At 45.1% G+C, this 27,643-nt stretch overlaps 1 protein-coding gene across 1 annotated transcript in view; it reads right to left on the bottom strand.

Moving 5' to 3' along the window:
* The window catches only part of camsap2a (calmodulin regulated spectrin-associated protein family, member 2a), a 79,658-nt gene extending 52,241 nt beyond the window's left edge, over window positions 1-27,417 (bottom strand). The window contains exons 1-2 of the mRNA XM_063200843.1: window positions 27,161-27,417; window positions 10,404-10,678 (exon numbers count right to left, since the gene is read on the bottom strand). Coding sequence (XP_063056913.1) covers window positions 10,404-10,678; window positions 27,161-27,299 — 414 coding nt within the window. The 5' untranslated portion in view covers window positions 27,300-27,417. The remainder of the gene's footprint in view (window positions 1-10,403; window positions 10,679-27,160) is intronic.
* Between the last annotated feature and the right edge of the window lie 226 nt (window positions 27,418-27,643).

The raw sequence follows: 27,643 nt of genomic DNA, 5'->3' as shown, positions 1-27,643 counted from the left end.
GCCCCCAGTCGACTTTTTCAAAAATGTGCAAAAATACGATTTTCCACATTTATGCCTCCACACCACTTTCCAAATCTGCACACACAAATGCACTGCTAAAATGTCACACACTATATGCAAATACAAAAGACATCATTCCAGAAGCTAATTAGCACCACTTGTCCTGAGGGTGAGAGAGGCGCTATGAGTTTCTCATTTAGCTCTTTAACATCTTTTAATTATCGCAGTGCAAGAGGTTGGAAAGATAATATCATGCTCGGATGCCCTGCCCCTCAGCTCTCCGCAGCAGTAACACGTCTGCACTGATCTAGCACTCGAGTTTGAGGACACAGACAGGGGGGAATGAGAGGAATTTCAGGGGGTGGGAGTAGAGGCACCCCATATACATACAACAGACATGGGGTGTGTTTCTCTAAAGCATAGTTGTTAGCAGAGTTGTAATAAAGTAGAAGTAGAAGTACTCTTGCAAATGTAATTACAACACTGGCAGTATGCTATTACAAAGTTGAATCCATGTAATACCATACCACTAGTGTTGTAATTACATTTATTAGAGTACTTCTACTTCTGTCTTTATACAACTCTGGTTGTTAGCCAGTTGGCAACTTGGGTAGTTGCCAATGGGAAATTGCAATACAAACAACAAAGTATCTAACGTAGTTAGCAACTATGGTTTCGAGAAATGCACCCATGATTTGGAGTGCATTACTCCAGTGTTCATTTTGAGGACACAGCCACATGGAGACAAAAAATATTAATAAGATAAGATAATAATCCACTTAACAGGCACATAGCTGGCGGTCATAGCTGTGGCTTTCTCCACTGTTCTACACACTCCTTGGTTTGAGGACACAAACAGGAGTGAAATGAGACATGGAAGCATCGCATATCCTTGGTGATAAGGCGTGATAGCACTGCTATAGGACTGTATGTCTGCATCGCCTTGAGCGCTCATTTTGACAGGCATCCCATTTTTGTCTTCCCCCAACATTTGACAGCAGGGACGCACATGCATAATTCCAGTCCTCATTTTGACAGAGACGCAGGAGGAAAAGGGGGCACATGGAGGTATTCCACATCCTTCCAACAGGCATGGTGACATGGACTTGGAGAATGACTGTATTGCTCTCGTGCTCGTGCAGGACCACACAGACAGCAGGGAAATATAGTAATACCATAGCCGTCTTGCCTCAGCCTTTGGTGCAGGTTCCTGTCAGCCTTTAAATACACACACACAGAGGAGAGATAGACCAGCCATGCAGAATAGGCATCCTCATCTCCATACAACATGCATGGCAATATGGATGGGCTTGGTTGCCTTAGCCAGAGATTCTTAAAGTATATAGAGATATGCCAATGTAATAGGTTGCTATGGGCACCTACCATGACCAGGTTCCGGTCTGCCTAAAGGGGCGTGTCATAATACTCCTAGCATTGAATAGAACAGTCCTTAGGTCTGCTTAGGTCTGCCTAAAGGGGGATTTCCCCCCTCCCCCTTGCAATAATAGAACCCGGAAACAATGGGCCAATGGAACCTCTCTCTCTCTCTACTCTCTCTGCCTTAGCTGTGGCCCGGTAATGGGGGCTGTCTTTGGCTGCCTTAGCTGTGTGCTGGGTATGGCTGTGTTTAGCCTAGGCATGGTAACAGGGCTGGGTTTGGCTGTGTTAGCCTAAGCATGGTGACTGGGCTGGGCTTGGTTGTGTATTAGCTGTGTTGAGCTTGGCTGCGTTAGCTGGTCTTAGCCGTGGCTGTGTTAACGGTGCTCGCTGCAGCTTTGTGTGAGTGTTATGAGTGCCACGCCTGCCTCCGCCATAACTGGGTCAATGTTCCCGCCGTGCTGAGCTTGCGTGTGCTGCGACGGAGTGTGGCTGCGCTGTGGCGTGCTGTGGCTTTGGCGGGGGGATGTGTGCATGTGAAGGTAACTGTGTTTAGTGTCTGTGTGTGTGTGTGCGTGTGTGTGTGTGTGTGTGAATTATGTATTGGTGTCTGTCTCGTGCCATAACTTTGGGGGGTGGAGGGGCACAGGGGAGACCCTTGACTGCACTTAAGAGTTCACACACACACGCACACACACACACACACACACACACACACACACACACACACACACACACACACACACACACACACACACACACACACACACACACACACACACACACACACACACACACACACACACACACAAGGTGTGAAGCCACGGACATGCAATGCTGACAGTGCTCCTTCAGGTGTTTAAGTAGCTGGTTAACAGACCCAGAGCTAACACAGAGACCAGAGACACACAAGCACACCTACCCACCTACCCACACACACAAAATAGAAGTGACAGTGTGTGCGTGTGTGCGTGTGTGCGTGTGTGCGTGTGTGCGTGTGTGTGTGTGTGTGTGTGTGTGTGTGTGTGTGTGTGTGTGTGTGCGTGTGTGTTTGTGCACATGCGTGTGTGTGTGCCTGTGGCTGCTGCTGTGCAGCTGTCAATCACAGTAAAATGTCATGCAACTGACACTCATCATTGTCACATGCTGGGACATGGCAGTGCAGGTCACTATTATCTTTTTGTGTGACAACATGGCAAAGTGTTTTTGTCATGGTTGTCATGAATTTGAACACATCCCTAAGTTGTCATGAATTTGAATGAATGAAAACATCCCTAAGTGGGGCTCATGGAAAAAGGTTTGTGAAAATATTCTTGGGTCAAAAAAGCAGCAGAAAAATGTTCGGCTAGCACTGCACTGAATGCACAGGTCCTGATAATTAATAAGACATTAAAAAAAATCAGAGATGCCGATACAAGCAGAAACTCTGATCTCAGACTGTCTTTCTGTTATGTGCTTGGTTGGAGCCATTCTATGAAGCATCACTGCATGACAAACATTCAATTGTGTCTCAGTGGCCTCTGACGCAAATCGTAATCTTTTTTTTCCCCAGAGCTGTGTCATCTGTGACCTCTTCTGTGGCTAAATGAGTCGCTTTTGAATTCACTCAGCCGTCAACCGCTCAGTGGCTTTCGTGTTCAGGCACCTGCTTATGTGTGTGTGCGTGTGCGTGTGCGTGTGTGTGTATGTGTGTGTGTGTAAAGACACTCGAGCATGTTGAACCAAACACTCCTCTTGACCCCTCTGAACAACATCCAACAACATGTGGCTGTTCATAACACACACGCACACGCACACACACACACACACACACACACAAACACACACACACACACACACACACCGTGCCAAGGGACACAACACAACAGCATCAGCTGGAAAAAGAGGAAAACAAAAACATGACAAAATACTGGAGATGATGATCTCAGCTCAGTCACCATGGCGATGCTGTTTAGCCATAGAAACCTGCTGTGAGTGAGCATGGCAACCAACAGCAGTGATGGAGAGGCAGCACATTCACAGACTCTGAGAGAAATGTCAACATCAACATGCACTGTTGCCATCCATCAATCAATCACCAATCAGCACCCTCTCCACTGCCACACTCCCCTGTAGAGAATGAATCCAGCCAATGACTGTGGATCGCTGGACGGCAGTGGTTCCATTCAGCTCTGTTCTTGGAAATTGAAGCAACTACATCTGACCATTAAGTCTGGATCCAGTAGAACTGATATACAGTAGTATGCAGAGGTTTGGGCACTGCTCTGATCTCATCATAAATTGCTGTGTGTGCTGTTTTATGTAGTTCCACTGTATGAGTTGGAGAGGCAGCACGATATAATATGCGTTCTATGGCTTCACGTCTTTACCCCACCCATCTTCAGTTCTAACAGAACAGAAGACAGAAATGACAATATTAATATTGCACAGTGTCAATCCAATCGCTTATCGTCACTCAGCACCCTCTCCACTCCCTGGCTGTGTGCAGCACCAACATCCTCAACATCCTTAATGTCCTTAATTGGCTGATAGAGAGTCTCCATGCAGGCAGACAACAAGATGCTCTAAGCAGACACACATGCCATAGTATCCCCTTCTCATCAGTACACACCACATGATGGACAGAGGCCAACACCACTCCAGGGAGGAAGACAGAAACCACATAGACACAGAATCAGACACGCACACACAAAAAGACACACACACAGACACACAGACACACACAGAGTCGTACAGACACACACACACACACACACACACACACACACACACACACACACACACACACACACACACACACACACACACACACACACACACACACACACACACACACACACACACACACACACACACACACACACACACACACACCACAAAGACCAAAGGCCACAGACATTTGAGCCAATTTCCGACCACTTGAAAAAGCCTGTTCTGCAAACCTGATACCACACTGAGACAAATCAAAACATCATCCTATTACTTACATCTCCCTAGATAGAGGACCTAATAATAATCCACCATCCCATCCCCATCCCATCCCCATCCCCTCCCCTCACACCTCCCACATATCGATCCATCCACCCGGCAGGCAGTGGTTATGCTGAGTTTTTTTACCCCAGCTGCGTTTCTCATCGTCTCCAATAAAAACAATACAATACAATAGCCAGGCTCTCTCATCTATTATTCATGAAAAGTTGTGGAAAGAAAGAAGAGGTCTGTGTGTGTGTGTGTGTGTGTGTGTGTGTGTGTGTGTGTGTGTGTGTGTGTGTGTGTGTGTGTGTGTGTGTGTGTGTGTGTGTGTGTGTGTGTGTGTGTGTGTGTGTGTGTGTGTGTCTGGGGAGGTGGTCTAAGGGTCAGGTAAAGTCTTTGTACTGCACACACTAGCCAGTTCACCCTGCAGGCTCGGCAACCATTGGCCAATAGCTACAGCCGAATTACCTTCTCCTGTGTGCTGTCTGAAATAGTGTGTGTGTGTGTGTGTGTGTGTGTGTGTGTGTGTGTGTGTGTGTGTGTGTGTGTGTGTGTGTGTGTGTGTGTGTGTGTGTGTGTGTGTGTGTGTGTGTGTGTGTTTTCTATTTTCTGCTCTACTCTCCGTCTCAGTGGTGATCTCAGCTTCAGATCCTCCTGCTCACCAAAGGCAAGGGAACACAACACTACTGTGGAGGCTACACCGGCACAGGACAGAGAGCAGAGAGAGAGTCTCACCAACTACATTGTGTTAAACTACTCTACCAATAAAATAGTCCCTAGTGATATAGGGACTATTCTAGCCTGGGCGAATAGCCGACTGTTGACTCCGTCAATCAGTCTGGCAAAAGCCATGAGGAATCCGTCTTCGTGGACGATGGGAGATGGTCTGATCTTACTCATCATTTAAATTAATTGAAGTTCCAAACTCAAATTAAAACCCATATTGTCCTTTATTAGCATGCCTGTTACGTTATAGCGTCGCAAAAGCATACAAATAACAAAACGAAAGTGTGAATATAGTTTCCTTAACCAATCAGTAATGGAGCTTGCGGGTGAGTTCTACGTCACCACTCTCAACTGCTTGCTGATTGACGAGAACCGAGCTCGAGGCTTTTGCCAGACGATGTGCGGAGCCAAAATCTTTGGGTGGAGTACAGAGGATGGCATCGCGAGGCTAGGACTATGCTACTAGTGTCATACAGTAGGGACTATTCTACAAATGACATGGACACTTTGCTACCATAGTCTGATGTGATTGGGAGGTCAGTGCTGAAGTGTTTGCCTCTTGATCTGCGCCACAGACGGCACTTAGTTCCTGGTGACTAAGATGGAGAAATAAATCTCATAAACTCATTCCAGAGAGGGTCACCACTGGCCACCAAATATTAGTACAATTGCCACCTGGCACCACCTGATTCTCTATGTGCTCTCTGGATAATTCCTTACTTGGCTCTCCTGTCCCTCTTGCATGCACGCACACACAGACACACGCACGTACCCACCCACACATCCCCTCAATAAACCGTGCATCCCAAGGACAGAAATACACAGACCATGGCTACTCTAACCACTGCTATGTATGATCTAATACTGCTGCTTGACATGAGTATTCTACTGCTGCATTTTTAGACATAATATGATATCCACAACACCACATAAGACTGACTCACCATTAAACGGCTTCTTTGCTACATAAATCTCATTACAGCGCATCACATATGTGTGTGTGTGTGTATGTTTGTGCGTGCTTGTGTTTGTATGAAGATTATTGCTGGGCTATTTTTAAGGCTTAGGTATGCTTAGGCAGAGGAGGCAGAGGTGTGTGTGAGAGATGACGTGTGTGTGTGTGTGTGTGTGTGTGTGTGCATGCGTGCGTGCGTGTGTGTGTGTGCATGCGTGGGTGGGCAGCAGCAGTTAAGAATGAAATCACATTCTCTTTCTCACAGATATCTCATACCGGCACAGAGCGACCGAGCACAGAGGAAAAAGAGAAGAGGAAGAAGAGGATGAAAATGAAGAAAGAGAGGAAGCATAGGACCGAAAAAAGAAAGACGAGTGTGCTCCTCCTTGTTGTGCACTGAGCACAGTGCAGAGGTGAAGAGGAAAATGCCTCCATTGGCAAGTGTAACTACAAACAAAGGGGAATTATCTCTTTTTTTCTTGTCTGACAGCGCTTTGTGCCTTTGCGAAACTCATAAAAGGTAATATGATCAGAGGCTGCTGTGCCTCCCTCTACACATCTGAGGGTTTCCTGCTTCACTTCTTCGGAAAAGCCTCCACATCTGTGTGTAGTTGAGAAAAAAAAACTTCCATCAAAACAGGTCTGTCCAGCCCCAGCTCGCACTGATTCCACAAATCAGCATCAACAACCACACAACCCACAATAGGAACTTCCTTGCAACAGGCACACTAACACACAAGCTGGTCCAACACACTTGCCTTAAATGTTCCATGTGCAGAATCACAGCACTGACCCATGATAGCAACTGCCCAATGAAGACAGCACAGCCCTGTCAACTAGGGTTGTCGTATCGGATCGGATGGATCGGATCGGCTGCCGATATTGGCAAAAAATGCGGATCGGTATCGGATTGGCATGCACAGAAAAATCCGATCCAGAATTCCGATCCATTTTCCTGTTTTGTGTTTATTAATATCTAAAAAAAAACAGGTCAGTTTCTCATTAAAATCCATTGTGTATTGCTCAAATTCACCTAATTCGATTGGCTAGTTGTTACTAAGAGTAAAAAAACCCTTTTCAACATGACTGTGACAACAAAGTAAGTAGGCTAAATAACTTTCAACTTAAATACTCAGATAGGCCGGTATCGGTATCGGCCGGTATCGAAATCGGATCGGAAGTGAAATAAAATATCTGTATTGGATCGGAAGTGCAAAAACCTGGATCGGGACATCTCTACTGTCAACCAAACAATCCCATAAAAATGCACAACCCTGTCAAGGTATCTACCCTGTGAGCATTACAATCTTAGAAGAGAGGTATGCCCTCTGTGAAGTGAGTATGTACTTTCTGAATTTTAGAAGAGAGGTATGGATGCTGCGAATATCAGAAGAGGGGCATGCCCTCTATGAATATGAGAGCAATCAGGCAGGTAGTTCCTGTCCACAAGCGGTGCAGGGCCTCTGTATATTACAGCAGCAGGCAGACTACAGGGTCTCTGCATATTGCAGCAGTAGGCAGACTACAGGGTCTCTGCATATTACAGCAGCAGGCAGACTACAGGGTCTCTGCATGTTACAACAGTAGGCGGGCGGCCTGCCACTTTAAGGACGAGAAGCAGGAGGAACATGGGACACATCCTTCTCACCGGGTCCCAGAGCTGCTACCTGGACTATTTTAGATAGCAGTAGAGCAGGAGGAGGAGGAGGAGTGCATTTGAAGAGCTCTTTTCCAAAATGAGATAAATCCATTTTATAGAATGTTGGGAAATTAACATTTTTGTATTGGGCATTCCATTGAAATGCATTGCAAAATGCATTTTTATAGAGGTTTTAAAGTATGTTCTCAAAACGTTTGAATGGCAAGAATTCACACATAGATGATAGGACCTTTTAACAGTCAATTCCAATATTAAAATGCAAAAAGTGAAAAATGGTGGATATAGCGTTTTGGAAAAGAGCTCTTTATTTGCAGCTCAGGAGAGGATGAGATGACATGACATGGTGATAATGAAAAAGTGAGAGCATACTGATGGAGGATATGCTATGACTATAAGGCTGTCTGGGACTATGACAAGGTGGGCGGTAGAGAGAGTGGTATTACATAACATGATGCTATTACTGCACATTCCCTTGTACGGAAAAGCCACCGCTTTGAACTCATGAATCAAAATGCATGGTGCAGCTGAGGTAAAGATCCGAAGATCTCTGCACACAAGAGTAGTGGAGGAATTAGATGAACAGATGGACCACTGTGGAGCAGGAAGAAGAAGAAGAAGAGAGAGGGAGGATAAGGAGATGAGAAAGATGAAGTGAAGTGGAAGCCCACCTAGGAAACTCCCATTGTCATTGTGACACAGCACTCCACAGCACACAGTGCTCACTGCACACCACGAAATTGCATTCATGCTTCACCATTGCAAGGGGGCAGCCCCAAACAGACTCCCAAGGGAGCAGTGCAGCAGGACGGTACCATGCTCAGGGTACTTCAGTCATGGAGGAGGATGGGGGGTCGAAACGGCAACCTTTGGGCTACAAGTCACCCCCATAACTGCCCTTGAAAGAAAAGGAGATAACTACTTCTCCTGAAAAGGACAAAAGACTGGACTGGTATCACAAATACAGATAGTGATTAACACAGTCTGTTGAGGATTGTGCCAAGTTCCAACACAAAACATTGTCCAAGAACGACAAACACTAGGTTTGTTTGGAATATGATATGCTTTGCTGTTTTTCATTATCTTTGTCAAATGTCCTTGGGTGTTTCAAAAGGCGCCTATAAAATGAAATATGTTATTGTTTTTACTAAAGGAGCGTCTGTAATCTCTGCAGCCAAAGGCACAAGTTTAGTTTGTCATTGAGAAAATACTCCTTCAAACATCGTCAGCACAGACCCTCCTCAGCCACACAGATGGGACGGAACAAACAAAAGCGAAACTCCAAACAAAACGCAAATAAATAAAACATCTACATTCTTGCTCACAAATACAAATCAAATATAATCAGCACGTGCAGAGGGAAGTAAGCTGTGCCTGAGAGGCAGAGGCAGCGTGACAAACGGCATTATAATTATGATATAAGGAGATAATCACTCACGCACAAGTGCCCCCCTCAGAGAGAAAGAGAGAGAGAGAGAGAGAGAGAGAGAGAGAGAGAGAGAGAGAGAGAGAGAGAGAGAGCGAGAGAGAGATAAGGGTATAATGATGCTCTTACGTTAAGTAGAGAAACACACCGTAACCGTATCCACACTGTAACAGCAGGCAGATGCATACACTGAAGAGTAAAGAAATATTGAACTGACAACCATCAACAATGTGATCTACAGTGATCAAGCACGACTATTGCTTATCGTAGCATCAGAGTAATAATTTTACTTTATGTATTTTGTGAAGATGCCCATTGTATTCTGTGCACTCTATAAGCTGCCCACATAAACAGATACAGATTTACCGGTACATTACATTACATTAAACTTAACTGACGCTTTTATCCAAAGCGACTTACAGTTATTTACAGGGTATTGGTTGCCGTCCCTGGGGCACTTTGGAGGTAGGTGCCTTGCTCAAGGCCACTTCAGCCATGGAGGGAGGAAGGGAATGGTAAGGTTGAAGATCGAGAAGGTTGAACCTGCAACCCCTCTGATCTACAGTCCTTCTCCTTAACCAATACACCACAGCTGCCCCGTGACATTTACCTGTTGATACACACTGCTATAGCCATGGGAAGAGCAGGCGACATGGGCGACTTGAATCAAGCAGAGATCCAGAGAGGCGGTGACATTCACATGACTGTTACAGGAATAGCAACACAGAGAGGAGAGAGAGACGGGGATGCAGAGATGCGATCGAGAAAAGGAGATATAAGCAAGAAAATAGGAAAAGAGAGGGAGTCAAGAGAGGCGGACGAGAGAAAAGGGAGGGAGAGAGAGAGACAGACGGACCCCAGCAGACAGATTTGCCTGAGCAGCAGTGTGTGTGTGAGGGACTGCTGAGAGAGAGAGAGAGAGAGAGAGAGAGAGAGAGAGAGAGAGAGAGAGAGAGAGAGAGAGAGAGAGAGAGAGAGAGAGAGAGAGAGAGAGAGAGTGTGTGTGTGTGTGTTCACTCTGATCTGTTGGCAGGCGTGTGCGTGTGCAGATGCCCCCCTAGTAGCCACACCATCTGGATGGATCTCTTGCAGAGCTCTCTCTCTCTCTCTCTCTCTGACCAGCCACAAACTGCCCTTGTGTGTGTCTATGTATGTGTGTTGTGTGTATGAGTATATAAGTGAGTGTGTGTGTGTGTGTGTGTGTTTCGGTGTGAGTGTGTGTGTTTCTGCATGAGTATTTACGTGTGTGTGTGTGTGTATGTGTGTATGTGTGTGTTAGCATCCCTCACCATCTGTACGGGCCTCTTGCTGAGGTCCCTCTCGGTGACGAGTCTCTCCTGGTCGGCCACGTAGAGTCCCCTTTGTGCCAGGGCCTGGATCACGGCCTCGTGGCCCCGCAGTAGGGCTTCCTGGCCATCGGGGGCGCCACCGTGCTGCAGGATGCGCGAGGCGGCGCGGCCGTACAGCTCCCCAGAGAGAAGCAGGGCCACCATGGGCGGCTTGAGGTGCTCCTGGTCATATTGGTCCGTGTAGAACGGCTCCCTCAACTCCGCCGGGACCCCACCTGCAGGGGAGAGGTTAACCCATAAGAGTATTGGTTATGATACGGACCATTTTAGTGAACCACTTGTGTATTCATGTTCTAGCTACGACAACAGGAGCACTGGCTACAATGTCACCTGCGGGAGAGAGATGGGAGCAGAGCTGTCAGAAATAAGAGAAAAAGCAACAACAACAAAAGAAACACCCTTTCTTCGAACACAGATCATTTATCTGAGCAACTGATCTTACGATCAGCTGAGACTGTGCTGGTTGGATCAAATTTGTGGTGGGTTCTTGTTAGGTTTTTAGTGTTTTTCAGTAACAACACAGTCTATCTACCTCATTAGGTACAATGGAGTAAATGGTGTAACAGCTATGTAATATCATGTGCTACTGTTGCACTTACATCATGAATTTAATTTGACTTTTGCCACCTCTGGATAAGAGTGTAGGGTTCTGGAACTTCAAATGTTACTATGCCATGGACTGAGATGCAATGACCATCACTAGGTTTGTGAATGTGCTCGGTCACATGTAGTTCTTTGGCATAAAGGTCAGAGTCTGAATTTTGGTACCCCAGAAGGTCTGGGTTCGAGTCCTGGCGATACAACGGTTCTCCCCTTTGGTACATGAAATGTATGCCTGTGGCGTTAAGTTCTGCTAGGAAGACGAGACAGTAACTCACACTCATCACTGCCCTTAATTATCCAATCATAGCTCCCGGTTGGGGAATCCCGCCACGTCACTCGCTTATCCTCAGCTTTCAGCCAATAGAATGTCTACTCCTTGGTTTTAAAAGTTTTTGTCTGTTTCCGCTCTTTGCTACTCAGCGTAAGCAGACGCCGACGCGCTGGTCTCAATATCGATGCATATTCCTGGCTAACTCTCTAGCCATTCATCGTCGTTTACTATTCATCTTGTTTAAGCCGTGCCCGGCAGTATGCCGCATTACCCGCGTCAAGCTTAAAAGGCTGCGAAATCGCTCACGCACTCTCGTTAACGCACCTGCCTGTCTCGAGCTCTGATGGGGTTCCCTCTGTGACCGGCCGCTTCTGTGAATCTCCGATGTTGTCGCAGATTCTGGTATTCGAGACGTTATGTTCGTCGAAATGGGTTTGCCCCGCAGGTTGTATGAATTCAATTTCGCTATGACCGTTGTCAAAAGTTCCCACACTCTTCCTTGCAAGTTCAGCCATGATTCTATCCGGCGCACGCACACGCCTCAAACACGCCCTGTTCTCAGTGATTCTCAGTGGGCAACGCGGTATACTTTCATGTCGAGCACGCTATTTCTGGCCCTGGTTATGGCCAACACCCGCCGTATCGCGGACGACGTTCATCTAATTTAAACTTGGTATATATTTTTTTTTTCATCTCTGGTTTTATTCCTAACCTCAATAATGTTTGTGCAGAACTGTTCGGCGAGCCTGTGGTGGTAATTTTTTTATCACTATATCTTGTCGTGTAGTAGGCCTACACATCTTAACTTCCAAGGGTTTATTCTTTTACGGTCATTTTTAATTCCTTGCCGTTCGCACCTCCCAGGGTGTAGCCTATTTAATCAAGTACATCTGATCATCTATCTCCCCGCGTAGGCCTTCCACATCAGCACTTTTACACGATATGTGCATTTTGGTCATTACTGATGACAGATGAGAGTTGAGTTTAAAAATTGTCTAAATTTTCGTTCTGGCCTGCTCGCCTTTCGTTGAGTTATTTCTGGGTTATGTGTAATGTACCATGTGTTAACTCTTGTTTTTGTCGTGTTATAGGGAACTATCCCGCCTGGCGTTCACCTTACTCGCTGGGAAAGGTTTTCCGTGGGGACAAAGTCTCTGCCCGACTAAATGGCTACCAATCTTTATTTCATCTGACTGATCCCTGGTTTATTTCCCTATAAGCTTGCATGCCGGTGTTTTGGATTTCGTGCATGAACACATGACCCCACGTCTGTATGTTATTGAAGATGCACTAAGACTAACTCCATCTCTAAGATCTCACAGGTCTACAGGGTTACTATTTTCCCTCAGTGCGTGGTAGGCCTTCCCTACCGTGCATGTCCCCACGTCTGTGCGTTGTTGAAGATGCACTAAGACTAAGTCCATCTCTATGATCTCACAGGTCCTCTATTTTCCCTCAGCGTGCGGTAGGCTTTCCCTACCGTGCTTGACCCCACGTCTGTATGTTATTGAAGATGCACTAAGACTACTCCATCTCTATGATCTCTCAGGTCTACAAGGTTACTATTTTCCCTCAGTGCGCGGTAGGCCTTCCCTCCTACTGTGCAATTGCCTGGGTAATTTCCTTTAGCTCATCCGCGCCTTTGACGGATGATTATTCGATAAAATGCAATAATTTATTTAAAAAAAAAAAAATAAATAAAAAAAAAAAAAAAAAATTGTTACAGGCCAGCAGGAGTCCCGACTGTCTGCTGGCACCTTACTCGTGCCTGCTTTCTAACTTGTTCTGTATGTTTCTTACAGTGACTTCACACTCATATCTGGTGGCGGTGGCTACCTACTCTGTATCTTGCCCTTATCTTACTGGGGCTAAGCGTACAGATACTCTCTCCCATCGCTCGTTTACCTGGTTGTGTCCATGTCCAGGTGTTTTCCGGTTGAGTTTAAGTTTCGATTGACTAGCTGGTGCTGCTTCCTGTTCATTTGCTTAATTCAACTGTCTACCGAATGATCTCCCGTAGCTTCATCTTACTGCTTTCTTTTCACGCCTGGTCTATTCTGCCAGGCCATTGTTATCCTAATATCAGTCTTCGCGACTGCATGCCATCCACGATCTCACAGTTCTCAAGCATGTTGTTCTCCTCTCATGTTTAGCTCCGGTGTTCATACTCCTACATGCCAGCTAATCCTAAAAACCCCTATTGGGCATGCGCAGACCATGAAACGGCAACACCAGCTGATCCTAAGACTGTGCAATATTACCGGAAAACAGATAAATACAGTACTTTAATTTTCAATTTCCACTGCAATCGTGTGTTTATTATCGTTATTTGTGTACGTGTGTCCTGAAGTGTGACCCTGGCAACTTAGCTAACTGACTCGTTATCCTGGCCGTTTTGCTTACTTACATAAAATCCAGGTTTTGGTTGTAGGACTTGTATACATGACCATGCGATTCTATTTTCATGTCTTATCTCGGAAATCTACCACCCTGTCTGGCGTTACTGTTTTGTATTTTACTGTTTACTATACTTAAATAAGGAAATATGACAATGTAGGAAAACCTGTCAGAACACCGGGTCTTGGTGGACTCGCCATCAGTGTTTTCCCGTTATTATGGTAGCCTAATCATAATGTTAAATGGACCGTGCAGCTCGTCTGAAGGGAGTGACCGGCTATTTAGACTATCCATATGGCAGGATAAATGTTCTCTGACTGCACATGCGTTCATTTTACAGCTCTAACAGGACCATGCTGAATTAGCCTACAGGTGGACGGGTAGCGGTGAAAGTCTCGGGGAGGTCTGCAGAAGCATTACAGTAGCTCCTGCATTACCTCAGTTTGGCGTTGTATTGCTGGAAAATCGTTCTTTCTCTCAAACTCCCATCAGGTTCAGTCAACCCCAGCCTCTACACTTGGATCGGAATGCCCACACCCTCGTATACGGCTTGTACCATGCCTCAGGGTTCTCTGGCGAGGTGCGGCTCCTACCGTTGCTAAGGGATCTCCCCATCACAGTGGTATCCGTCGTCATTTCATCTCCCATCCAGCCAAAGGCCTACCACCCCAAGTCTCACCCGTCTTATTTCCGAGGCGTCATGAGGTACCGTGCTTATGTCTACTTCGGGATGTCGACGCCACTCTAAAGGCCTGGCGGTAATCGCAAGGCCGCTTTCTGGTAACAATCATCCTGTCCGTATTCTTCCTTTCTCATCATGCACCTTTCCTCGCCCTGTTTGCCTCATTACTCTAGCCTACAGTACAATTGAGAGAGCCCGGTAGCCCGGTATAATCTAACTCTACGGCAGCTGGTGGCCCAGCTCAGCCAGTAGCCTGGCTTTCATCCTACTCAGTTTGGACTTGAGCCTGGAAGTCCGGTACCTTCTAGCTCTACGTCAGCTGGTAGCCCAGCTCAGCCAGTACCCTGGCTTTTATCCTACTCAGTTTGTACTTGAGCCAAGCCAGTAGCCTGGCTCCAAGGTGGCCAAGATTTGGACCTAATTTTACTCCACTGAGGCTGGTAGCCCAGCCATATCAGCGTTACATGTCAACGGAAATAATGGCCTACACATTAAAATGCTTGCTGTTTGGTCGTTATGCAACCTACATGTTATGTATCTGTCCCTGTCAAATAAACTTAACTAAACTAAAACCCAGTTGGGCTACATTTGCTCGGTTCTTACCCCGGTCATGCCATGCCGGTTAGGCTCATTGCCAATATGCATGTATCATTCTCAATTAGCATAGGCTGCTTCATAAATGGCTCTGCCTATCCCTCATAGTGCACGTCTAAACCGTATAGGATTGGTATCTCACCCCACAGTCGTGCACATGCCAATTGTTTCCTCTGTTCCGTGACCTCCACATATGTGGTGGCGGTGGCTTCCCCTCTCTCGTGCTTCATACATTCATTGTTCTGGTGTCTCCTTCTATTTCCTTCTCTTGCATTGTCACTTATTTCACCCATTATTCATTGTTATTGTTACACGCTGATCGCATAATTTATTCCGTGGTCTCCACATATGTGGTGGCGGTGGCTTCCTCTCTCTCTTCTCTCCTCTCTCGTCATATATTCATTGTCTAGTGTCTCCCTTCAATTCCTTCTCATGCGTTGTCATTTATTTCATTGTTATTTATGTCTGTAATTCTGCCTATCGCTGTTGTTATTGTCGTTGTTTTCGTTGTTGTTGTCGTTGTTTATTACTATTTTCCTACTATTACTATTCCTACTATTACTATTTATTACTATTTGCCCAGCTCAGTCGGTGGCCCGACTTCAATTTCAGCTGGTTGCCCAGCTCAGCCGGTGGCCCGGCTTCGGTTTTCTCAGCTGGTTGCCCAGCTCAGTCGGTGGCCCGACTTCAATTTCAGCTGGTTGCCCAGCTCAGCCGGTGGCCCGGCTTCGGTTTCTCAGCTGGTTGCCCAGCTCAGTCGGTGGCCCGACTTCAATGCTCAGCCGGTGGCCCGGCTTCGTTTTTTTCAGCTGGTTGCCCAGCTCAGTCGGTGGCCCGACTTCAATTCTCAGCTGGTTGCCCAGCCCAGCCGGTAGCCCGGCTCGCTCAGAGTTGGTGGCCCAACTCGTCCGTACACCCGTCGCCTTTCATTCGTCATCCCCCGTTGATATAACTGTCCTTTGTTTTGTTTTTGCTCGATTATTCAGGTCCAGCTTTTCATCTGCAGTCCCGGGTGAGTATCTTGCAGGTCCAGCGTTTTATCTGCAGTCCTGGGTGAGTATTCCCCAAACACTCACTGCCTCCCCACCCCCGCCGCACCTTCCTTCGCTATTCGTACACATGCACCTACTTTGGGGGTGGGCTCTCGCCCCCGGCCTTTCCATGGCAGGATATGAGCACACTCTCCATAACGTTAATACTTCAACTGTTAAATACTATCATCACATTACAGTGTCCATAACCCATTGGGCCCTTTCCGGGTGCCCCTAGCAAGCACGTTATCTCGGCACCACCCTGCATATTTCAGTTGTGATCTTCCCTACGGGATCCGGTGAGTGACCATAATTCATACACACTCTTTGGGGTAGGCTTCGCCCCTGCCTCATCATCGGCAGGATATGAGCCCCCCGTTTTACAAATTATATTCTGCAGGTCGGGGACCTGCGCCAAAGAGAAATGTTGCCTCCCTGTGTATCAATAAATACATTTCATTTCATTTTTGTCTATTGAGTCTTCTATGGTAGAAATGTAAGCTGTGGCGTGAAGTCCTGGTAGGAAGACGAGACAGTACCTCACTTTCATCTTATTTGTCAATCGAGTCTTCTATGGTAGAAATGTATGCCTGTGGCGTTAAGTTCTGCTAGGAAGACGAGACAGTAACTCACACTCATCACTGCCCTTAATTATCCAATCATAGCTCCCGGTTGGGGAATCCCGCCACGTCACTCGCTTATCCTCAGCTTTCAGCCAATAGAATGTCTACTCCTTGGTTTTAAAAGTTTTTGTCTGTTTCCGCTCTTTGCTACTCAGCGTAAGCAGACGCCGACGCCCCACCTCCATCCCCTTCAACCTCCATTTCCTGGACCCAGTCTCCTTCAACCTCTGTCTCCTTGGACCCCATCTCCTTCAACCTCCATCTCCTTGGACCCCGTCTCCTTCAACCCAGTCTCCCCGGACCGCATCTCCTGCGACCTTCGTCTCTTTGGATCCCATCTCTTTCAACCCACATCTCCCGATGTCCTGTTTCCCTGGTCCGCTTCAACCTCCTTCAGCCTTATCCCCATGAGCCATCGTCACCAGTTGGTCCCTGTCCTGTAATGGGGGTAGGCTTCGCCCCTGCCTCATCATCGGCAGGATATGAGCCCCCCGTTTTACAAACTATATTCTGCAGGTCGGGGACCTGCGCCAAAGAGAAATGTTGCCTCCCTGTGTATCAATAAATACATTTCATTTCATTTTTGCCTATTGAGTCTTCTATGGTAGAAATGTAAGCTGTGGCGTAAAGTCCTGGTAGGAAGACGAGACAGTACCTCACTTTCATCTTATTTGTCAATCGAGTCTTCTATGGTAGAACTGTTGCAGTGAACTATTTTTTTTTGTATTCTTGTTCTAATTGATGAGATATATGGACTGCACTCAAGTTATAACTTTTCTTTAGATTTTACTATGAAAATAATACAATGGGTAGGTTGTATAAACCTTCGTCGGTGTGTAGTCTTGTCCTATAAAGAACAACAGGAGCCAGTAGTTTTCAGTTATAATAACACAAACCATCCCTACCTGGTCATGAGAGAGACAGAAAAACAGTGCCATACATGTGATTTTACATCACCTTTTCTATACTTGTACTAAACTTTGTAAGCATGAGAACAAGTTCACCGTATATGTATATTTCACAGCTAAACAGGGACAATGGATGTGATCCTGCCATGGGTGCCGTTTTAGTGGGTCATGACTGTATTGTGTATGAGAGTGAGAACAAAAGGTGGAATGGTCATGATGTGCCAATTTAATGAAACACTGTGGTATTTCCACACATGGGAACCAGACCAACGGGGTCATTGTTCATCTCTATGAATGAAAGAGTGAGGAAAGATGGCAAAGACAAGAAAGATGATAAACAAACCACAGGTCATCACGATCCATGATAACACTACAAATTCTCAATAGGCTGTAATTGCATTATCATATTTGCAAGTTTTTCTTTAGTAATACTAGATCCACTCACTGTGATGAAAAGCCAGCTGGAGCAATTGTCATCACCAGAACATTTAGAATGTAGAAACTATGGCACTGACTGCTGTTTTTTTTCTCCTAAAGAAAGCCAATGTCACATCAAGTTGACACAGACTGAGGCCAGGTTCAGGGCTGGCTGAGCCCAGATGATGCTGATTGGCTGGCTAGTATAGATGTTGGTTGGCTGGCTAGATTAGAAGGATAGCAACTGCTGGTTGGTTGACCACTGGGATCTCTGATGCTGGTTGGCTGGAAGGATAGGAGATGCTGATTGGCAGGCTGAAATTATATGGTGGTTGGCTGGCTAGATGCTGTGATGGTTGATATTGCTAGGCTTGGTATGGGGATGAGTGATGCTGGTTGGGGGGCTGGTGGGGGATACTGTTTGGCTGCCTAGTGGGGTAGCTAATGTTGATTGGCTGGAATTGACTGGTTGGTGCTGGCTTGCTGGCTGGCAGTGCAACAGATGGGAAGGTCATACAGCCATGCAGCTGAACCGAGATCTGGACTGGATGGTTAGTGGGGATGCTAGTTGACTGGCTTGGGGGGGGGGGTTGGTGAGCCTCATTGGTTGGATAGTAGACTGGCTGACCCTGGCTGGCTTGCCAGCTAGAGGGGCTGCAGAGGGGAAGGTCATAGTCCATGTCTTTCACCTGCACAGCTGAACTACACTGAGCTACTGTGCTGTAGGGCTGGGCGATATGGAGAAAAAAAACAATATCACGATATGGATTACTTTATATCACGATAATGATATATATCACGATATAGCACAATTACATGCGTTTTCAGTTATTCTCTTTATTTGCTCTTTATTTTTTCATGTCGCAAAACAACCTTTCTTTAAAATGGATCTTTTTTATATTTTTATTTTATCTTACAGCAGGGATTAAAGCAAAAAAAAGTCATCTGACTGAACTTTTTTACCGGTTAGGCACCCGATCGAGTATCACTCCGTAACCCTAAGAAAACCAATGTAGCCAGGCTTTGCCCTCATAACGAAACATACACTGGTTTTATGCAAGGAATGGTGCCAGAGCCAGCACTAGGCATAGGCAGACAGGGCAGTCGCCTAGAGCAAAATAGACCTATGTCTTGAGGGCGCCAGTAATACCAGAAAGTGCCACAAAATCAGAACTTCAACCAACATAAAACTGTACACTTCACATTAACAATGAATATTCATTATACACTCAGTAGGCCTGTATACACTCTCAGTATGAATGTACCTGTAGGTACTAGATCAGATGTGCTCAATCAGATGTAGGCCTACAATGCTATGTTTACAGATGCCAATTTCTAAATACAAGAAAAAGGAAAGAGGGAGAGGGGGCAGGCCAAGGCCACCAGATTGACTAGAACTGGCCGAGAATGGAGGGATAAAGGATATATCAGACTGCAAACATTGAACTGCAATTTGGGGCATGTTTTGGTTATTTCCTCTTATTTCTAGCCATTGTTTATGAATTGTTCACAACATTATGCAGAATGGATTCACAATGAGTGTTGCTTAAAAATGGTCTAGCTGATATCACAGAATTATTGACTTGGAATTGCAATGCGTTGATACAGTGATCCCATTATGTTTTTTTTTTTTAGTAGTAGTAGTAGGCTATATTTTGTCTTTCCCATCAGAATGGGCAACTGTTCTGGTGAAAGCACTGGTGCGCATTGCTTGCAGTATTTCTGACATTTAAAAAATAATGCACTGGTCATAGCAATCAGAGGGAGAAAACTAGTTGTTGGTTATTTTGCATGTTTTTCACTATTCATCCTGTTACAAATAACTTGACGTTGACGTTTACAAACAGGGTGCGGTAGTCTACCTCTTGTGTTCTACCGTTTTGAAAACCTATGGCTACCGGTACTTTTTTGCTTCTCGATGTGCGGTGACAGGCACACGCTTACCATTGGTTTAAAAAACGTCCCCGATTCCTACACGCACCCGTGTTCTCTCCTACAAGCTGACACGACCCAAGCAGACACGACACAGTCACAGACATACGTCTATCGTTTAACGAAAGTAACACACTTTCCCAAGCTTGTCGCGTAACTTTCCACTCGAATCAAGACAAATCACCCACCTATCAGTCCTGAGTGCGCAGTGCGCAAATAACTGAACTCAAACGAAGCGTATAGTCCGAGAAGATGCGCACAGACGTTGAGCAACTCAAAAACAAGCACACACACAACTGTTGCTGCACACTATTCCAGTTAGCAGAAATAGCATCACACAGTAGCCTACAACAAGCCTTGAAAGTGAAACAAACACCGAAACGGCATTTATTGACCATGAGTCCACCCATCAGAACACTGCTTCCCAGAACAAGACATAAAAATTGGCTCTGCCAGGGATAGCCTCCGAGACCCCTGTAAAATGCAACCCATTTTTAACTTATTTCTTAAATATATATCGGCAACAACAAAGTGAATATGCTATGATTACAGATGAGACTGTAAATTGTCAGAAAGACAACTAGAGCTAGTTCTACACGTAGCTAGTCAAACGCGCTAAACTTTGAGGATGAAACGCATGGTATTACGCATGGTATATCCTAGCTAGCTGCCAATGATAGCCGTTCCATTGGGGCTATGAATAATGTTAGTAAAAGTCACAATGCTTAAAAGGAAAACCCTTCATGAAAAGGACACCATGCGCAGTCGAAGTAAACTATTCTTTTTTCTAACTATCCGCCACGGCAGGTGCAATGATAATGGAAACGTGTCCTACCTTCTTCCAGCTATGCATTCCATGCATAGCCTATGCATTATTATAGCCCATATTGGAACATCAGTCCAACTCGTTAAATGATTGTCATTGCACTTTAAAGACATAGTATTACACTTATTGTCTTTTCTGCCATCAGCAACAATGTTGGCTATTTGTTTTTTTTAATCTCTCGCGCTGCGCCGCAACTGAATTGTTGACCGCTCGTGTAGCGGTACTTTTTTTTTTGGAACACGGAAGACGATGGCTCAAAACTACTGAGTGAATCTGTTGTATGACACCACCGGTGGTGGCGTGTATAACTAAATCCGTACACCAAACACACCTTTCCTCCCCTTCTCATGACCAGGAGTGCTCTCGATTTGAGTTCAGTTGGAAAGTAAAAATTGTAAATTAATTGACATGTATTATAAGGACGGAAATCCGTCCAAACGAAAATCCAGTTGACGGAAATCCGTCATAGCGACGGAAAACTTTAATCCCTGTTACAGTTACATTAACTTATAGTGTGTATTGTGACAACATGAAATGTAATTAAATGATATTCAATTGTATAAAATTGATAAAATTACCATCACGATATAAACGATATAGGAGAAAGGTCACGATATACACTTTTATATCACGATAACGATATATATCGCCATATTGCCCAGCCCTACTGTGCTGTATTATGGGGTCGCCTGCCAAAGAGGACCAATGCCATGAGGGCTGCAGCCAAGAGACAGTATCAGACTGGAGCCCTTACCCAGGAGCACAGACAGACAGACACTATGCAACAGAGAATACACACCACACCAGTGACAACAGTGGTGTAGTCTACGTAGAACGCAGGTATACGGAGTAAGTATACCCACTTCTAAATATCAGGGATTTCAGTACCCACTTAAAATTGATTGATCCATTATTTTGAATAGCACAGATATATACAGTATACCCACTTCAAAAAATGCTCACGCATACAGTATACCCACCATAAAAAAGTAACTACACCACTGAGTTACAGCATTAAGTACGGTAAGTATATTTAGTAGTCTAAGTAAATGAGAATTATGAGCCTGAGAATAGACATGCTTGTGTACAGTGCCTTTGTCCTCCTACCAGGAATAGGTCAAAGAATGAAATTATTATTTGCATGATGACCTCTGAAAGACATGCAGATGTCACCCAGCATCTCTCCCTCATCCCCACAGCATGTGTGAGCGAATCAATAACAACATTTAATAGGCCATTTAATGCGAAGGAATGATGAAACTAAAAACTGAAACGCAAGAAGACTAAGAAACATTTTGGAGATGAACTGCTGCCCATGCCTCTCTTATGTTGCCCAGAGCGCCCTTACAGTAGCGCTGCACTGGCAAACATCAATACATGGTGGAGATGAAGTGAGAAGAATCAATACCGCCGAGAGGATTCGGAGCCGCATCCCTTACTGCCCCCCACCAGTCGCCTTCCCCTTACTCTTCTGCAGAGCTGACGATGAGAGGCTGACAGCTAGCAGAGTTCCCCTTCACAGCCTAAATAAATCATCTGAAGTTGGCTACAGGCTTGCCATGCTGCTGTGCTACTGTGCTGTGCTGTGCTGTGCGTGTGTGCTGTGCTTCCACATATATCTGAGGGGGCGCCGTGCGGCTTCCCCTCTCTCACATTGAAGATGGGGAAATACTCCTAATGAGACCCCCTCCTGTGTGTGTGTGTGTGTGTGTGTGTGTGTGTGTGTGTGTGTGTGTGCGCGCGCGTTTGTCTGCATGTGTGCATGCATGTCTGTGCTGTGCATGGATGTGGTAGGGTAGGGGCGTGATGGTTTGGCATTAAACTTAAATAGCTGGCTCTGCAAACTTATATCAACGCAGTCTTGTCAAGATGTGATGGCAACATTCCTGTTTTCTCTCTCCTCACTGCATCACTGTCACGCCTCTTATTGAGATGAATAAAACGCCCACCTGTATGTCTTAATGTCAGCCACATCGCCCACATGCATGTCCTGATGTCAGCCCCATCCTGCCTTCCCTCCCAATTTACACCTGGGCCGTGCTGATCTCATCAAAAACATGTCTGTCTGGACCGGTCAGGATGCCATGGCAACCACAAGGGAGTGCTGACAGGAGATTGGCTGATTGATTGTACAGATACTTTGGAAGATAGAGATCTACTGTATAGTGTTTAAACTTTAAATATCAATTGCAGGTAGGGCTGGGTAATGTATTGCTTCAAAATTGCTATCTGTGATAACATCAGTGTCCATCACGATAATCAGCCTTGTACTACATATTGAATACATACTGCATTCAATCATTCAATCATCATTCCGACATTCACCCATTTCCACCCCCATTTTTGTGGAAGTGAATGAAGAACAAAAATAGAGTTTGAGCAACAAAATTCATGTTGAACGTCTACGTTATTGTTGGCAAAAAGGTTACTAATATGACAGCCTGTAAGTGAGATATGCGTTTGTGCATTTCCATGCTGTTTCACTGCAGATGATCTCCAACTATTAGCACAAGAGAAATCAATATTGCAGAAAATGGAGAAATACTACATGGTGACCATCTTTTTAGCCATATGGACAAAACCTAATCACACAGTAGGTTCAGCACATCTCTGTACACCAGGGGTATTCAATTAAATGTCAACGAGGGCCAGTTTTTCAAATTCCCCACAGTAAAGGGGCCGAACTACACGCATGTTTTATGGTTGCCGACTGTCAATGAAATAAATACGGGACACTTCATTGAGTTGGGGGGTCTGGGGGGCCTTCTCCAGAAAATGTTGCATTTCTTAGATGTAATTTCCTGCATTTTCACATCCCATGTCCCGTTTCAGCTCGATACAGGACCCATACTTTTATCTCTAAATTCCGATAAAACGATTCTGTATTTCAAGGGGCTTGTGGGGGGCCAGAACCTTGCCATCCAAGGGCCGCATCTGGCCCCAGGGCCGCCATTTGAATAGCCCTGCTCTACACAATGCATACAATAAGGTATAGTCATCGTCCCTGCAAGACATCCTCAAGGATGCCCGCATGTAGAGGGGAGTGGCAGCAAGAGCTCAGCACATCAGGAGGGGACATGAAGAGGTCTGAGAGGGACATCAGGAGCTCAGGAGGGGACATCCCTCATACGGTGAAGCGAGGTGAGGCACTCGCAGCAGCAGAAACTCAAATTCATTATTCACTCTCCTGCCTCAATAATTCATACACCAGAGAGGCAGGCGACGCTTGCAGATTTGACTAAATCTATCTTTATAAAACTGCCAAGTAAGGCAAAAGTGAATTACATAATTTAGATAATGGATGTCCTTTCCAAAACCAAATATTTTATCTTCAACCTACAGACTACCAGTCACTGATTATGTAGATTGTTAAAACATGTACAAAATGTTACAGCTATTCATCAACTTCATAGTAGCAAATGTAAGTTTAGAAAGGACTTGAAATGAAATGGAAGCTAAATTCTTTAAAGTGGAAGCGGAATTAAAATGTTGTCAGTTCATCTGAGCCCAAACGAGTTCCATTTTTATGCACTTTTCCGAACACAAGACGGCACATGAGATAAACATAAGAGCATGAATACAGCACTTCAGTGTTAAATAGTGTGCACCAGAGCAAGAAACTGAGAACACCAATTACGGCAACGAGCTGATTTATTGAGCAGAGAGACATTTGTGGAACCTTGTTGGTATTCCAGAAGGCTATGCGGAGCTCCATAGGGTATTTTATGCTGTGCTGACTCAGTGGTGCTAGATGGAGCTATTAAACACCTGCATCTGTATGATAAGCTCATCCCTCTCTTCTGGTGTAGCCTTGCAGAGTGTGGTTATACGTGCCTCTTTCCACCCAATATAAACACAGCAAATACTGGGTCTACTGTATAGTGAATTAGAAGAGGACAGAAACAAGCATTGTTTACATTTAACAAAGTGTACAAAAGGAGCATCAGCGTAACATTTGATATACTACTGTATTACAATCCATGTGATGCAGTTATTTGGAAATCTGAATCCAGTGAACATTTAACCCGTTTTATTTTGACATATCAAATCTGTAATAAGACCAATTTGAGCAGCTACACATGTTGAATATACTGTAGTCTTGTACTCTTAACAAAAGGATCTACTGGGTCTAGCATCCTCAAGCAATACAAAGATGTGGATATCTTGCAACATGCCACAGGCCTACACACACACACACACACACACACACACACACACACACACACACACACACACACACACGTAGGCCTGTTGGGACGACCGGCTGTCTGTCTTGGGCCATGAACAACAGATTCCCCTGCAGCAGGTGAGGGGATGCACCCCAGGAGACTACACAGGTCTTTGCTATGCACACTGGCTTACTGCACTTACTACTATATACCACCTTACTGCATCTGGAACTCACATATTCTCATCACCTTACAGGTCCGAGAGAAGATGCATCACAGGAGAGTATACAGTAAGGGGCTCCCACATATGCTCACTGCCTTGCAGGGCTGCAGCACCACAGGGGAGTATTCCAGAGCTCTCGTCTGCACATTGCCTGAAAGGGGGCTGCACAGGTCTGAAAGTGGGTGCACCCCAGGAGAGCATATGGGGTTCTCATATGCACACCACCTCACAGGTTTGAGAGGGGCTGGACCACAGGAGAATACACGGAGCTCACATACGTATGCTCACTGCCTTGTAGATCTGTATATCTCTGCATCTCTTTGTTTGCCATATCTTACACATGGCCAACAAAAGAAGCTCACACGGCAGAGGACTAATCACAAGCAAGGCTTTTAAAAGACTGAAAATAATTAGTTCATGAAGATTCTTATTTATTCAGGTCATGATACTGGACTGGATGTTTTGAAGTTTAAGACTTTTAAATGATCAATACCATCCTCAATAGCATACTGTCTACCTCATGATTTCACCAACCTGTATCGTTTAAGTTCACACGCAGGTGTAAAAATGGAACAGTGGTTGCATGCACTTGGTAAACCGTATGGTTAACCCTGTGGTTATATGTGTGTGGGTTTACAACTATGAATCACACAGATTATCATACGTCCTCACTACAGCCCACTATTTCTGCTTAAGGGCCTGGGAAGCACAAAGGAATACTCTTACATAGTACGCCCACATCCCACTATATGCCAGGTCTTTGTGACGTTATTACATTGTTCTTACCCTCAGTGTGTGTGTGTGTGTGGGTGTGCGAGTGAGAGCAACAACCTGCTAAAAACTTGAAACAGCATACAACTATTTATATGGTGACGTTTAATAAAAAAGATGACGACAGCAAAATGACATTGATTTGCCATATGTTGCAAGGATGAGTGAGCGTATTCTATCACAGTCAGTCATTGACAGTATGTCAATGCAGTCAGTACATTATTATTATGCATACAAAGAACTAATAAGAGGCATTCTATTCGGTTCTATTAAATTGTATTCTATTCTGTTTTATTCTATTCTATGCGTTACTCACGTTTGGTGTGCTGGTTCAAATGCTATTGCACAGAGGTCCAAGTATAACATTGGCCAGGCTCAATGAGTTGTGCATAAAATTACTGGACCCTCTGCAATGTTGTACTCAAGGATCGGACATGCAGTCATATACTAGTACAGCTGTGTCCTAATCATGATTAAAGAAATGAGAATTGATGTGGAGGAGTGTATTTCAGTAGGGGTACAGTAGACACTGTAAGATGGATCACTATGATGTGATGGGGAAAACATGTACAGTAGGACAGAGTCAGTAGGCGACCACATTGACTCACAACTGATGATGTCATGCTCTCAGGCTGAAGGGTGCTTTTTCTATAAGTCTTAGATCTTTTTTCAATTCATCATTTATTTTCAATTAAGAAATAAATAAGATAAATCAACCTTACATCCCTTTATCTTTTAAAGGGGATTCCAACCAAACACAGCTGTGTTTAGAGGTAAAAAAGCGTGGCCACCACCATAAGCTCAGTGCCAGTCAATGGCCTTTCTAGGCTTTCTAATTCCAAGCATACAGTAGGATGAAATGTGGAGTGCTGAGCATTAGATTCCCAATGTGATTATCCCCGTCACTGTCCGCAATTAGAAATGAAAAGCAGATTAGAGGATACAATTAACTGACCCCTAGCTCACTACACTGCAGTATTCACTATTCAAGAATATTAATTACTGTGTTATAGGCTCCAGCCTGAAAGATATAAAACAAGGCCCTGCTGATTATTTCAGACAACATCCATGGTAGGCTATTTATGTATTATTTGCGTAGCCTAATAGAAAGGCTGGCTATGACAAAGCTGTCAGAGCTGCAAAGAGGCAATGTGGTCATTGATAAGAAAGAGTCGAGTATCATCAAATAACGGTGTCTCCCGGCTAGGATAAAATGAAAGGTTGGAATAATAAGAAAAGACGCCACCTACCTGCCCCATAGGCTTTGGAAGCCAGCCATGTGAGGCTCGAGGAGATTTTAGCCCTGTTGAAATCATAGTGCTCAAAGGACTTAATCGTTGGAACGACGGAAGTCTTTTTAATCTCTTTTGAGTCGACCAAATCACCCATATTAACACCAGGACGTGTCAATTTCGTAGAGTAGAAGCCTTGAGATCACGATGCAATAGCTAATGATGACATCCCACCGTTGGAATTTAATGCGCCGATTTTGATAGTTTCCGAGGATCTAAAAGGGCTTTGAACGAATTACAGCAATCGTCGATAAGGCAGGCCGTTTTCATGGCCCTTTATCCTACATGTTGTTGTCCTCAGATCAATCCGGGAGGTAGCGCACGTCCATGCAATTCCCATCCATTCTGTTCCTCTTGGGCTGTCATTCAAACGCTATATAACTCGCATTCATGTCTACTACGCGAATCCTCAAATGCTTTTTCACAATTATGCAGCATTCA

This window comes from Engraulis encrasicolus, chromosome 6 (assembly GCF_034702125.1).
Source record: "Engraulis encrasicolus isolate BLACKSEA-1 chromosome 6, IST_EnEncr_1.0, whole genome shotgun sequence".
Classification (NCBI taxonomy): domain Eukaryota; kingdom Metazoa; phylum Chordata; class Actinopteri; order Clupeiformes; family Engraulidae; genus Engraulis; species Engraulis encrasicolus.
This window is presented reverse-complemented; position numbering and strand designations above follow the sequence as displayed.